Consider the following 15,267-nt stretch of genomic DNA (forward strand, 5'->3'; position numbering starts at 1 on the left):
TAACATCAGGTAGCAAGATTTTTTTTTAATTACTTCCTGAAAGGTAGATTATAGGTCTCGTCTTATGCCGTCGAGTTGATTCCGAGCCATAGCGACACCACATCACATCTCTCCCAGAACGCCCAGCTCTCCTTCTGCAATCTTTTTGGTAGTCTGTCCATAGAGTTTTCTTGGTAAAAATATGGAAATGGTTTACCATTGTCGCCTTCTGCGCAGTGCCAATGCTGCCCAGCATGGGTAAGTTTTGATTTGTAGCATATTGCCTTCCACTTGCTAGCCACTGCCCAAGCTAGGAATGGAATGGTTAGGCCTCTGCTTGACTCTTTCTTCCGTAGCCGAGACCGGTAGAGTACTAGAAACTCTCCATGTACGACCCTGAGAGAGATAGATTATAGGTTCCGTGCGCATGTGTTCCGGCTTAATTGAGACCACTCTGGATGTCCCAGAGGATTTTAGGAAAATAGATGTATCGTGGAATTTGGATTGCTTTTTGTTAAATTGGGGAGTTTACTTTTTACTTTGCCCTGATCGTGTTTGAGTGGGCTGGAACATGCCCAGTTTTGTTCCTGTGGCATTCTGGGACTTGAAGTATCTCTTTCTACATCCTGGGAAACCTTAAACCCATACCCCCCTCACCCCTGCCCACTAACTCTCACCCTGCACCATTCCCATAGTTGCTGAAGGGAAAGGATAGACATTGGAAGGTTGGATGATGTCCCAGACGCCACTTTCAACAAAAATAACCTAATCAGTATAATCAAATAAAATATCATCACCTCACAGTGCATGTCTCACCGAAGTCATACCTAGAGGGCTCAGAGCTACAAAGCTTTCAACCACAGCCTGCTAAAGACCTGGTGTTGGGCTCAAGAGGTCACAGCCCCTTGCTCCTCCTTCCCTCCAAATCTATTTTGTGAGTCATCCCGGCTCCTAAGTCAAGTCCCACTAGGAAGATGAGTAGTTCCTGAAATAAACCTGAAGAGCTGAAGCAAAGTTTCCTCCCTCTTTTCCCCATCTCTGATCATTTTTTTGGCTTTCATGTTAACATGAGTTGGGAAAAGATGAGATAGCAGCACTCTGCCATTCCTACACCCATTTAGATGTTGATGATTTCACCCAAATGCTCGGAGTTTGAGTGTTGGAAGAAACATTACCTACTAGTAGTTGACTAAAATTAGCAAACTTGGGAGACAAAAACCAAGTTATTCTCTAAACTTCTAAAGCCTCTTGCTTGCATCAGCAAAGGGTGGGCTTTGGTTTTTAAGGTCAGACTTTTTATCCAAAAGCCAAACACCCATCCACTCTCATCAGCCATAGCAAGAGCACCTATTGCGGGCAGATCACTCCTTTGGGCAGCTGCTGTTGGCTGCGCTGGGAGCCCAAATCAGAAGTAAGACCGTTCTTTCCTCTTGAGGAGTGGGTTAGCAATTTTTGCTAACCCTAGAATGTTAGAGAGTTCATGGGAAGACTTGCAGGTTTATAATAGAACTATCCAATATGGTAATCCCAGTTTTTCCGAGCTGGGGAAAAAAGTAGGCAGGTGTGGGCTATTGACTGCAGAGATTTCACTAGGTATTTTCTTTCTTTCCCAGTTATGGGTGAACATCGTTAATGGTGACATTCATGATGCGACCCGTCCAGACCTCTACGAGTACATCGTTGACTTCCTTACCTTCTGCTTAGACCAAGAACTCGTGTGGAAATACGCCGAATGGGTGTTGCAGAAAAGCGAGGAGGTTTGTGGAGTTTTTTTTTCACTCAGTAGAATTGATTAGGCACCTACCGTATGCAGAGCACTGCGGCATTTGGGAGAGGACAATGAAAGTAAAATTCCTGGGCCCTTGCCCTGTAGGATTTTACAGTCTGAGAATAAGGAGGGGGTGGATGGGGCAGAGGGTTGAGGGTGGGTACAGAAATAAAGATGAAATGATAAAAAGTAGAATAAGAGAAAAACCAAGAGTGATAGTAAAGTACAGATAGGGGAGCAGTTTTCAGGCTTCTCACTGCTCTGGCCAGCTAGTCCAGAGTGTAGCAGTCAAATAGGTACAATTTCCCCGACTTCCACATGTTTCTCTACTCTTCCTGCCCCTATGTGGTGGCCGCCGGGCTGTTTCTGGGAAGGGGTGGGCCTCGATGGGCTGCACACTCCGTTAGTTAAAGGAGCAACGGAGCCCAGGTGGTGATCCAGCTTCTCCTCTTCCTGCCCAGATATTGAGATTGAGGGTAGAAAGGGGAAACTCCTCAAGTCTCTGCAGGCACAGGCAGGCCAGAGGTTAGGAAGCAGCCCAGCCTGGATGGCCCAACCACCTAGCTGCACGTTTGATTTCTTTTGGGGTATGGGAGTGGGGAAAACAAATTTATTTCAAGAAAGTCAGTTGGGGTGTTAAAGTCATAAGTTATTTTCTGGCTACTTGTTTCATTCTCTTTTTTTCTTATCAATCTGTCATATTTATTAAGCACTTACTATATGTTGAGTACTGAACTGAGCTTGGAAGAGTACAGTACAACAGAATTGGCAGACATGTTCCTTTCCCATAACTAGTTTACATTTAATGCCTTTTTTAGCACATACTATGTGCCAGGCACTCTACTAAGCACTGGGATAGATACAAGATAATCAGTTTGGACACAGTCCATATCCCATATGGGGCTCACTGTCTTAATCCCCATTTCGTAGATGACATAACTGAGGCACAGAGAAGTCAAGTGACTTGCCCATGGTCACACGGCAGAAGAGTGACAGAACCAGGAATAGAACCCAGGTCCCGTGACGCCCAGGCTCTTTCTACTAGTCTCTGCTGCTTGTCACCTTCTTCTGTGCAGTGATCTCCAGTGCTTGTTTTAGAGAGACTTGGGTGGACTTACTGGCAATTTTTGACCCAAATCTGCAGACTGTGCCTGTCTTGTCATTTGCCCTCCCAAATCACTTTCTTGTAAAATATTTAAAAATACTGTACTCTGACTTTCCTTTATTGAGATCAGAGGCCAGAAGAAACCCTGCAGTAATAATGGTAATTATGGTACTTATTAAGTGCTTACTATGTGCCAAGCATTGGGGTAGATACAGGTTAAGCAGGTTGGGCACAGTCTCTGTCCCACATGAGCCTCACAGTCTTAATCCCCATTTTACAAATGAGGTAACTGAGTTCCAGAGAAATTAAGTGGTTTGCCCAAGCTCACACAGCAGACATGAGGGAGAGCTGGCATTAGATCCCAGGTCCTTCTGACTCCCGGGCCCATGCTCTATGTACTAAGCCACCCTGTTCTCAAAGGGTGCGCAAGTTCAGACTGATTGAGCAAAAATTACCTTACTGAGAAGGGGACAAAGATCTGAATTCTTTAGCATGAGGGTTTTCTGCTGTCTTTTAAAATAATAAATGTAACACTGGTGTTTATTAAGCACTTATAATAATAATAATAGTGGTACTTAAGTGCTTACTGTGTGCCAGATACCATGCTAAGCACTAAGGTAGATACAAGATAATCAGATGGGACACCATCCCTGTCCATGCAGGGCTCAAGCCAGGAGGGAGGGAGAACACGTATTTTGTCTCCAAACGAGGGCACGGAGGGAAAGAGAAGAAAGTGACTTGTTTAAGGTCATACAGAAGGCAAGAAAGAGCTGAGCTGGGGCTAGAATCCAGGTTTCATGACTCCCGCACTCATGCTCTAGACCACTAGACCACGCTGCCTCCTAACTACACAGTATTCGCTATTTCTCACTATGCACTGAGGAATTGCACCACCTTTGGCTGGAGCACACTGATAACGCATCCCACATACCAAGTGTTGTAATGCAGATCTGGCCCCCCCACCTCCTCTCTCTGACTTTGCAGATAACACTTTTCGCCTTTCCCGTTAGTGGGCTCTAGGAGGAAAGGTCCCCATTCTGAAGGCTGAGCCCTCAGGCCACAGTAATGGGGCGGGGAAGATGAGGCAGAGTAGATCCTCTCTTCCCGCCCACTTCCTAATCAGTGGCAGCCCCTTCCCGCAGACATCATTGCGGAAAAAAACCGCCAGTCCTGGTGGTGGAGTCAAATGCAGTCCCACTGCCGTAGCAGGTGATACAGCAGTGTATGTTTAACTGTAATTTTCCAATCTGTGCTTCAGCTGCCCAGTCGGTTCACAGGCACAGGGGAGCACCCCTCATCGGCATTCCCGGTTGGCAGATGAAATGCTCTGGGAATGTTTTACTCAAACTCCTGACTAGAGAAGAAAGTGTAGGAAGGGGGTTGGTAGCGCCATCCTGACAAACCCAGGGTCATTACAACTAGCGCATTTGGAAATGACACTCTGATTCTTTGCCGGTGATCTCTTTTCTGGGCTTCTCTCCTTGCCTTTATGAGATTCCATTTAGAGACTCTCCAGCTTCCTTCAAACCTGAGGGTTTTGTGTGTTTGTGCATGTGTTTGAAGTAGTCTTCCTACATAATTTTTAATGCCACATCTGTGCGATTCAGGAATTTTGAACTCTAATGCTGTAGGACTGTTTTAGAGGCTCTTGTGGCTCATACAGTGTCTAAAATGCAGTTTCATTTCAGGTTGGCGTTCAGATTTTCACCAAGAGACCTTTGGAAGAACAGCACAAGAACAGTTTTAACCCAGACGATATCATCCACTGCCTTAAAAAATTTCCTAAATCTATTATAAAATATTTGGAACATCTAGTTGTGGAAAGAAAAGTACAGGTAGGTATGCAAAACTCTTAAAATCAAGCTCCCCTCATCGAAGAGGAATAGGGAGATTTTACTAGATGACATTTCCGTGAAACCACTTGTGGGAAAATTGACTCCAGGAGACTTAGTGTGACATCCGGTCTTGGGTGGATGAGTTTTCCAGTCTCTCTTCTTCTTTGCTCAGCCTACCTGTTTTTCTTCTTCTCTCTCTTTCCCTAGATGTTATTTCAAAGGAGGAGAGTGGTAGTGTCTCTCAGCCAATGAGTGGTAGTGTCTTCAGCCAAGTCACCGTAGCCTTCCATTGTTCTACTGAGCCATTTTAAGGGCATTCATTATGGGTAGGGCAAAGGTGCCTTTGGGGCCATAAGAGCCTTCCCTTCCCCCACTGCTGTGGGCTGGGGGTCGCATGGGAATGAGCTCAGGAGGGGCACCACCGAGGCCCTGACCAAGATCCAGGCCTTTCCCTCTCCTCCATTTTCATGCACACTGGGGTCCAGCTGGTCAGTGACCCACTAAAAGCTGGGAAGACCAGCCACAGGTGTGGGGGTTGCCCAAGATCTTTTACATCAACCCTATTTCCTCCAGGTTCTCCCTGTCCCATTACTGCCAGACACACTGCTACTCTGGGCAGCCTTACTGAAAACCTCAGCACCATCGAAAGCGGGAAGAGTCGGGGATGTGACCAGACCCCTGCCCTGGAGCTTAAAATGCCCTACCTTCATTCCAGCTAATCCCTTTCAAAGGAAACATTTCTCCCAACAGTGTTTCTTTTTAAGTTTTTTTAATGTTACTTGTTAAACGTTTGCTATGTGCCAGGCACGGTACTAAGAGCTGGGGAAGGAACAAGGCAATCAGGTTGGGCACAGTCCCTATCCCACTTGGGGCTCACAGTCTTAATCCCCATTTTACAGGTGAGCTAAACAAAGCACAGAGAAGTCAGTCAGTTGTATTTAGTGAGTGCTTACAGGATGCAGAGCACTGTACTGAGTGCTTGGGAGAGTAGAATATAACAATAAACAGACACATTCCCTGCCTACCGTGAGCTTACAGTCTAGAGTTTAATTGACTTGTCTAGGGCCTTCTGACTCCCAGACCCACACTCTATCCACTAAGCCATGCTGGGCATCTCAGTTTTGGAGCTTGTGGAAGATGTATGGTCCCAAGGTTTGGGTTCATTGTGTTTTATCACACCCAGTCCACATTTTATTGCAGGCTCTTAATAAAAGTTAATTAGTTGAAGATGAAATGCACTTGAACTATGGGGACTTTTTTCTTTCAGTTCATTCTGCGGTTGGTCATTCCTCTAATACTTTGGGTTTTCGATGGTTGCAGAAGGAAGAGTATCACACCCACTTAGCTGTTCTGTACCTGGAAGAGGTACTTCGTCAGGCACCCATGGCCAACGGCAACTCCGTGGAAGTGAGTGAAATGCAGGTGAAACTACGCAGTCTGCTTCAGAAATCGGATCTGTACCGCGTTCACTTCCTGTTAGGTAAGAGCAATCCGTACCCTCTTTATGAATAGGTCTTTTCGTGGAATGGAGGAGTAGGGAGGGCAGACAATCCAGGGAGTCTTGTTCAGCATTTGCACAACATTACTCTAAATGCCAGCATCGTGGTTAAATGTGTGGAGCTCCTATTTTGGGGTTTTTCTGACATTTCCCCTTTCTCGTGCACACTGGCGATATTGAGCGAGAAACAGTATCAGATGCTTCATAAGAGCAACATGGCAGCACAACAAAGGACGGTCTTTGTTGGTGCCTGGTGTTGTCAGCACTGTCTTCCTCAGCTAGGCAGGCACCCATGGATGAACTTCATTGTCAGTCCCATTTCCTTCGAAGATATGTTCCATGACTACAAGAGTGAAAAATAAATGAGCTTTGGTGCTTTCGATTTGTCAATCAGTCATATTTAGCACTTACTGTGTGCAGAGCACTGTACTAAGCATTTGGCAGAGTACAATATAACAGAGTTGATAGATGCCCTACCTATAAGGAGTTTATAATCTAGAGGGGAGGAGCGTACATTGTAGACGGCCTGCTTGTCCAAAAGGAAAGCTGTAGTATGAAGATTTGGGAACATTTAGCTGTTGTGGATATTGCCAATTTTTTTTTTTTTTTTTTTTTTTGCCTTTTTAACAACAGGTATTTAAAGCACTTTGGATTATGTTTGGGGACTGGAAAAGAGTTAGAAGGGACATGACCAACCCCATCCAGATCATCTGTCCCCTTTCCTGACAAACAGTGGTTACTTAGGCATCATTCATTCATTCATATTTATTGAACGCTTACTCTGTGCAGAGCACTGTACTAAGCACTTGGGAGAGTACAATACAACAATAAACAGACACAAGGTGGATGCTTCAGTGGGAAGAAGATCCCATAATAATAATGGTGGTATTTGCTAAATGCTTATTATCTATGACGGACTATTCAAAGCACTGTCTGGGGTAGATTAAAGTCAGTCGGGTTAGACATAGTCCCGGTCCCACATGGGCCTCACTCTCTAGGGAGGAAGGAGAGCAGGTATCAAATTATCCTTATTTTACAGGGGAGTAAGCTGAGGCACAGAAAAGCTACATGACTTGCCCTAAGTCACACAGAAGAGAAATAAAATGGCAGAGCTGGGATTAGACCCCAGGGCCTCTACCTTCCAGACTCTTTCCCTTAGGCCATACCTCATTTTTTGTCAGGTTTACAAAGTTGGTCGTATAAAGGTTATGGTGCCATGCCTCTGTTGAGCTCCCAATAAAGATAAGCCTCATAATGTCAGGTTGCACGGATTTCAATTATTATTGCTTATCCAGATTACAATAAAGTTATTGCCTTTATGGTGTTTATTTCCTCATTTATATTCTAGTATCCTTTGAAATGGGAAGAAGGCAGGTAACCTACCTCTGTTACGTAGAACATAAATCCATAAAGCAGTGCAGTTCCTGGGACAAATAAATGATTCAGCTGGCCCGTGATTTGACTTCCAACAGGGATAACAGGATGAAAGAAGCAACGTGGCTTAGTGGATGGAGCAAGGGCCTGGGAGTTAGAAGATCATGGGTTCCAATCCCAGCTCCACCACTTGTCTGCTGTGTGACCTTGGGCAAGTCGCTTCATTTCTCTGGGCCTCAGTTCCCTCATCTGTAAAATGGGGATTGAAAAAAATGGGGATCGAAACTGTGAGCCCTACATGAGACTGGGACTGTGTCCAACTCAATTTGCTTGTATCCACCCCAGCGCTTAGTATAGTGTCTGGCACATAGTAAGTGTTAAATACCATTTTAAAAAAAATGTGATGGGTGGTTTCCTGGAGAGTTATTCTCTTGGCACCTGTACCGTTTTTTCCTGTAGCCCCCCCGAGCCTTTTGTCTATAGACAGATCCAAACTCCGTGGGTAAAAAAGAGCTTCCTTTAGTTCCAAACTTACAACCATCAACTTTCAGTGGGTTCCTTCTTGGGGTAGTGGGATTTGGGGAATAATTCTGTGTTTGAACTTCACAAAATCATGATAGGTGAGAGCAGAGCCATCCTAAATGCCCTGAATCTTCACCATTCCCCTGATCATTTGGGTCCCGCTTCTCCGTTCCTTCTGCAGCTGTAGTCTCCCCTTTAAGATGCAGCAGTCAGGACTGCTGGCACTCTTCCATCAGCTGGTGTTCCACAATGTTCGCCAGTGGCAGACTTGAGACTGTGAGCCCCATGTAGGACGGGGACCGTATCCAACCCGATTCTCTTGTATCCACCCCAGTGTTTAGTGCAGTGTCTAGCACATATTAAGAGCTTAACAAATGCCATTACTATTATAATATGCTTATAATTATTATTAAGAATAACTCTTGTGTTTTCTTTTGGCTTCTGCCTCCTCCCTGAGGATGGCCAGGACTTCGTTGGCCTTTTAGGCTCATGCCAAACAACCTCCAAAGCCTAGAGATGGTTTGTTCAAAGCCCCCAGCTAGTTGCTTCTGGATTAAAAAACGAATTTCTCCTTTTTTCCATTAGACTCTAAAAGCATAGGCGCTATAGGAACCGAGACCATCTTGGGAAACAATGTGGGAATAAATGTCTAAAATCATTGTTATTTCCTCCAGACAAAAGTGTCCACTCAAAATCACCAGAATGGGAGCCTCAAGCTTCTTTGGTTCTCCCTGAGAACCATGGAGAATTTTTTTACCCTTCTGGTTTGGGGGAATGGAGGAGAGTTTTGGGTTCTGGAGAAACCAGGTGAAGGGCCGAATGAGCTGGGGAAGGAAAATTGTCCATCTGAGATCAGGAAGGAGCTGCACAAAGAGCTCATGGTTTATTTTGGGGGCCTAGACTCCAAGCACAAAAAAAAGTACAGGAAAACTTTTGGCTTGGTCATCTAGACGGTGTTGTTGTTGTCTCATGCTGTCAAGTCGCGTCCGAGCCACAGCGACACCATGGACATATTTCTCCCAGAACACCCCACCTCTGTCTGCAGTCATTCTGGTAGTGTAGCTGTAGAGCTTTAGGACTTAGCATTATGAGTGGTCTTCCCGAGGGACAGATTTCCCACTCGTCTAATCCTGAAAAAGTTGACCTGCGGGCAGTTTGAGTTGGCTCCAGGGAGAACAGAAAAGTGGATATTGTCCAGTTAAAGTATTGCTTGCTGCTGTTTAAAAAAAGCTGGTTTTCTTTGTCAGATAAAATTCAGGGAACCAGTCTCCACCTAGAAGGCGCCATATTGCACGGGAAGTTGGAAGAGCACGACAAAGCTCTGCACATTCTAGTCCACAAGCTAAAGGACTTCTCCGCTGCTGAAGATTATTGCTTGTGGCGCTCGGAAAGCAAAGATCCACCCTACCGACAGCGGCTCTTCCACATGCTGCTGTCCGTGTACCTCGCCCCAGGACCTTCTGCCTCGGAGCTGGTCCAGACTGCCGTCGACCTCCTGAATCACCATGCCGCCGAGTTCAACGCAGAACAGGTCTTACAGCTGATTCCCGACACCTGGTCCATACAGCTCCTCTCTCCCTTCCTGGCCGGAGCCATGAGGGAAAACATTCACACCCAGAGAATGACTCAGGTGGCAGCGGGCTTGGCCAAATCTGAAAACTTAATCTACAAGCATGAGAAGGTGGGTGGGTTGTCTCCTCAGCAGCTATTATCAGCTTCTTGAACAGAGGGCTTCTTTGTTTTGGGTTAAAAATGCTGAGTGTTGAGAGAACCCGATCCTCGGATAGTTAAAGAATGGGTTCCCCCCAAAAAGGGACAGTGGGGTGATGAGAAAAGAGCATGGCAGAATCATCGTCATAAAAATAGTAATACTTTCAATAGGGTATTTGTTCACCGCTTGCTATGTGCCAAGCACTGTACTAGATAATCGGATAAGCAGATTAAGCACAGACCCTGTCCTGCGTGGATTTATAGTCTAAATTGGACTATAGAACAGGTATTTAATCCTCATTTCACAGGTGAGAAAATTGAGGCCCAGAGAAATTAAGTGATTTGCCCAGCAGATAGCATAACTGGGATTAGAACCCAGGTCATTTGACTCCCAAGCCTGAGCTCTTCCCACTAGACCGCGCTACATCAGGATGGCATGGCAGGCAGAGTCACAGACATCTGCTAGGCCAAAATGACTCCAGGGGAACAGCGGGTGGAAGTCCCCGATTTATGTCAGCCATTCTCTCTCCACACGTGGACTCCCCAGAAGCAGCGTGGCTTAGTGGAAGGAGCCTGAGCTTGGGAGTCAGAGGTCATGGATTTTAATCCCGGCTCCGCCACTTGTCAGCTATGTGACTTTGGGCAGTCATTTAACTTCTCTGTGCCTCAGGTTCCTCATCTATAAAATAGGGATTAAGACTGTGAGCCCCACATGGGACAACCTGATAACCTTGTATCTACCCTAGCGCTTAAGAAGAGTGCTTGGCACAAAGTAAGCACTTAACAAATGCCATCATTATTATTATACCTGATGCTTCTCTGGTAGGAGTCAGTCGGTGAGGCTAGTGGACCGGTTTTCCATCTCTGGGAACCTCAAATTAAGATTTTCCAAGGAGCAAATGAACAGACTGAACTCAGTTTCCTTAGTTTTCTCTCTTACTAGGGTCCCAACCTTTCCTGATTAGGGCTCCACCAGCAGCCTGACCAGTAATGTAATGTACCTTATAAAAATAGCAGGTACTGATACAGTGGTGTTTTGTGTGTATGTGTGGTACGCATTCTTGTTCATCAAACCTAAAGTGTTTGAAGGAGAAGCACTGTGGTTTAATGAATAGAGCACAGGCCCAGGAGTGAGAAGGATCTGGGTTCTAATGCCGGCTCCGCCACTTGTTCGCTGTGTGACCTTTGGCAAGTCTCTTCCCTTCTCTTCAGCTCAGTCACCTCATCAGTAAAATGGGGATTAAGAAAGACCATGAGCCCCAGATGGGACCTGGGCTTTGTCCAACCTGATAAACTCGTATCTGCCCCAGCACTTAGTACAGTGCCTGGCACATAGAGCTTGACAAATAACAGTAAACAAAAGAAAATGCAATAGAATTAGTAGGTGAGATCAAGCCAACAATCTAGACACTGAAATGCCTTGCAGATGGAAGGAGAAGTGACTATGGTATCTGAATTAGTGTTTATTTGGAAGATTTGATGAGAAAGCAACCCACAGTATCTAAGAGGTAAATCAGAGGTAATAATGAGATCACACAAGGTGTCGGACTTTGTTTCTTCTTTGCAGATAAAGCTGAAGGGAAGTCCAGTTCTGCTCTCAGAGAAGAAGCTCTGTCAGATGTGCCAGAATCCCTTCCACGAGCCTGTTTTTGTGAGATACCCAAACGGGACTGTGGTCCACACCCACTGTGCTGCGAGCAGACACACGAACCCTAGCTTGAACACATCCAGCAATCGGACTTGAAAGCCACGGCCCAGGATGCTCTGGATGTGGGAATTCTCCCTTTTTACCTGTGTGCCGTTCAAAGGGAGCGAATGGCCGTGGTTCCCAACGAGGATGAAGAGATCACACCCGAGGTTTATGGGAGGATTTCAGGAAATGTGAAACGTGGGCCCTTAGCTGCTGGTCCATTTCTATGAATGTAAATGAAAAAACACTTTAGCATTAATGGAAACATTCAGGAGTTTACCCGTCCATAGTCATCAAATGCAAACAATTACTTTCTTCTAGAAAAAGAAAATGAGCCTTTCCTTTGCTATTACAGCAAACAGTGGGGAGTTGGGATTGACACACACAAATCTCATGGGGTTTTTTGTTCGGTGGTTTTTTTTGTTTTGTTTTTTGAGGGGCGGGGCAAAGAAATCTGCATTTGCACTGAAAACATCTGGCTTGTAATGTGACCTTAATGATGGGAAAGTTAATCTCTCTGACCCAACTAATGGTCACTGAGACTCCCATAAAGGAATCTGGGCTCCCAGTGTGCTTACTGATCATGCTAGCAGTGGGGTGTCGGCCATGCTCGAGGACCATATCAATTTTTCCAGGAGTGCGTTCAGGCTCCTTCTGGACTCTACATAAGGTTGGCCCTTGGCAAGCCCCTTTCTTCTTTCTTCACTCTCCCGCTCCCTTCTCTTCCTTCCACATCCCTGCCCACCATCCTCCGTTGTGTAGTCTGACCAACCCAGTTATCCACGGTCCTGTTTCTGACCCCTGAGTAATTTATCATTGAGTGCTGCAGGTAAGAGGTGAGAGTTGGTGGAAATGGATTCACTTACAGTGAAGTGGCTTTCAGTATTCATAAAGATAACAGCGCTAATATGGCCATGTTATAGTGCAGTCAAAGCCCTAATGGTATTACTTCATTTACTATCAACTAATCTCTTGATGATTCCCAAGTTTGATGGGAAGACTTTGCTTTGTCTTTAGGTCATGTGGGCTTTAAGTGTTTCTTCTGCTCCACACCAATCTGATGGAACTTGTTAGTCAAATTAGGGGTGACTCTTCTTGCTTGCCTCCTCGCCATCGCTTTGAAAATTAAAAGGAAAGCACTCGATGGGGCCAACCCCATATTGTTTCCGTGGGATGCCGGTTTTGACCTGGGAAAAACATCTCCCGGAGGCTGCACTTGCACAGATGGAGAAATATTTACCGTGAGCATTTTGCCCCCAACACCGTAGAAAAATATCACAGCCTTACCTCTCAGTAGCTCGACACTTTTCTTAAATTTATTAATAAAGCATGGAAATGTCTATTTTATTCAAAAAGGATTTGTAATTCATTGTGTGTTCCTTCACTAACATAACTGGTGGTCTGAAACAATGATTATAACACCCCCTTGACCTTATTCCGGATTTATGACACTAAAAGGACCTGGTAATAAAGAAAATTATGCACCATTATTCTGTTCTGTAAATATTAATCTACTATTTGAGACACATGATACTGAGAAACCTTTTTTTATATTTTAGACCGTGTTTGAGTTATAGCAAATTTGTTCCCTGTAACGCTGAAGGCAAATTTCTAATCATGGTTGATATTTCCCCATCTTGTTAATGTCTGCCCATTCTGTGATTTTCCCCCTTCCCCCAATACACACACACACACACTCCCCCACCCCCCGGTTATACTGAATAGACCAAAATTAGCTGCTATTATGTTCTCCCTAGCTGTAGCCCCTTTCTCTGTAGAATAAATGATTAAGAATTTTGCTCTGCAGCTTTGACTTGGACACTTTGTAAATTGATTTTGTGATGAATTCAGAGCCCGTCTGTGACTTTTTGCCCAGCTGATGACTAGGTAGCATACCAAATGGTCATATCTTAGCACTGCACCCTGGTTAGGATTCGTGGATTTGAATGCATATTTCTAGAAGAACCAGTGGTGGCATATGCCTCATTGCACCAGGAAGTCCTCTTCTTGTACATGAAATCAGAGTGTTGAAAAGCCTTTTGCGGTTGTACAGCCAGATCTGACTGGAGGCTGCCCCCTTCAATGGTCACGGGGCATCATCCATCTTCACAACATCCCTTGGGGTGTGAAGGACAGAAAACCATCGCAAGTTCTTCGATTTTAAAATTTCAAGTCTTGGCAGGAAGAATGTTGCCTTTTTACGTTGGAAGTACCATTCGCTCTCACTCCTGGTAGTATCCTCTCTCATATTTTTTAAATTAACGAGGCAATACTTTCCAACAGGATACCTGCTGCTTTGCTGCTGCCGCCCCTGCTGTTCCAGAGCAATTAGAGCCATCCGTCACTTGTTTCAATTACTGTCTAGGAAGCCATTCTGGGTCAGGCAGCCCAGTCTGAATCTGTTTAGGTGAATATTACAGAGGCAGTGGCGTGTAAGTGTGTGTCAGTGGCCGCTTATTTGCTCTCCCCCGGGGAAGTACTACTGTTAAAATATCACACGTTTGCTGTTGAGCATCTGATTCGACGGTAAGAGCTTATGCCAAAGAACATTTTATAACGCACGGCTAGACTTTTAGAAAGAGGGGGAAGGGGCGGCTGCTAGCTGTGATGTGTTTGTACATTTCTGCCTGATGGCACGACTCAACTCCTGTGTTATGCTTGCTCTGCTTATATCCTTTACCTGAACGCTCTGCTTCTCAATAACAGCCTGGTTGTGTTGGTGCTTAGAGCTGAAAGTATGTAGGATGTACTAATGCTCACTTTTGGGTTTTATTAAAAGTCGTCTAATTCTTGTTTTTTTCTGAAACCTTTCCTTCTGGGGGCAGTAATATTTTTTTCCTTTCCAGGGCACCTCTAAGGAGTTAATGTTGAGCCTTTATTGGCCTTAGGGTGAGAGAGGTTGATTGGAACTAATTAGCCTGGCTCTATACCTTGTATTCAGTGTCAAAGACATGTAAAGAACTTAGGAAAGAATAGTCTAGACTAGCCTCACCAGCATTTATTGAGTGCCTCTGGTGGGTCTAATGCCTTGGAGGCATTTGAGAACAGCAGAGAAAACTAAGATGCAATCCTTGCTCTTGAGGTGCTGACAATCTGAACATGTTACCGTTTCCGTGGTTCTGGGTCCTTTTATTCCCAGAGCTCACCAGTTAGGGTCACGTGATAAAGAAATACTTCCTTGAATTCTGTGGTACCTTTCCTTCCAAGTAAATCGAGCTTTTTCACCATCTGTTCTTCATGCCAACTATGGGAGGGAGGCACAGAGGTATCGTCAGCATTGTACGGGAGACAAAGTTGGGATCCAGAGAGGTGGTGGAGTAATGGGCCCAAGGCTTGTTGGTTAGGCTGTCAAGAGGCAGAACTGGATCTAAAATCTAGCTCTCCTGATTTTTCTGATCCAGGTGTCTATTCTTTTGGATTTAGGAATCCCACAGGGGATGGGGAAAAACATTGGAAACTAATGGTTGCTTTTCCTCTGGAGTCAGATTGCTCGAGTCTTTCTGCTTTGACTCCTTTTTAGAAAACAGAAAAACCTGGTTTGTGTATCTTGTCTTGGTATTTCTGGAATGGTTTTCCAGGACAGGCAGGGCAGAGCCTCCATAGGCTCCTGGGCTTTCTTTGCCGTGGATCCATTGGTAGGAGCACAGCTTGGACTAGTGGAAAGAGCAGGAGTCTGAGAGTCAGAAGGACTTGGACTCTAATCCCGGCTTTGCCAGTTGCTTGCTGGGTGACCTTGGGTGAGTCACTTCACTTCTGGGTACCTCAGTTTCCTCAACTGTAAAATGG

At 45.2% G+C, this 15,267-nt stretch overlaps 1 protein-coding gene across 1 annotated transcript in view; it reads left to right on the forward strand.

Moving 5' to 3' along the window:
* TGFBRAP1 (transforming growth factor beta receptor associated protein 1) overlaps positions 1-14,273 on the forward strand; it is a 66,281-nt gene extending 52,008 nt beyond the window's left edge. The window contains exons 9-13 of the mRNA XM_029056609.1: positions 1,593-1,736; positions 4,541-4,687; positions 6,008-6,167; positions 9,329-9,762; positions 11,359-14,273. Coding sequence (XP_028912442.1) covers positions 1,593-1,736; positions 4,541-4,687; positions 6,008-6,167; positions 9,329-9,762; positions 11,359-11,535 — 1,062 coding nt within the window. The 3' untranslated portion in view covers positions 11,536-14,273. The remainder of the gene's footprint in view (positions 1-1,592; positions 1,737-4,540; positions 4,688-6,007; positions 6,168-9,328; positions 9,763-11,358) is intronic.
* Positions 14,274-15,267: the final 994 nt, after the last annotated feature.

Source organism: Ornithorhynchus anatinus, chromosome 2 (assembly GCF_004115215.2).
Source record: "Ornithorhynchus anatinus isolate Pmale09 chromosome 2, mOrnAna1.pri.v4, whole genome shotgun sequence".
Classification (NCBI taxonomy): domain Eukaryota; kingdom Metazoa; phylum Chordata; class Mammalia; order Monotremata; family Ornithorhynchidae; genus Ornithorhynchus; species Ornithorhynchus anatinus.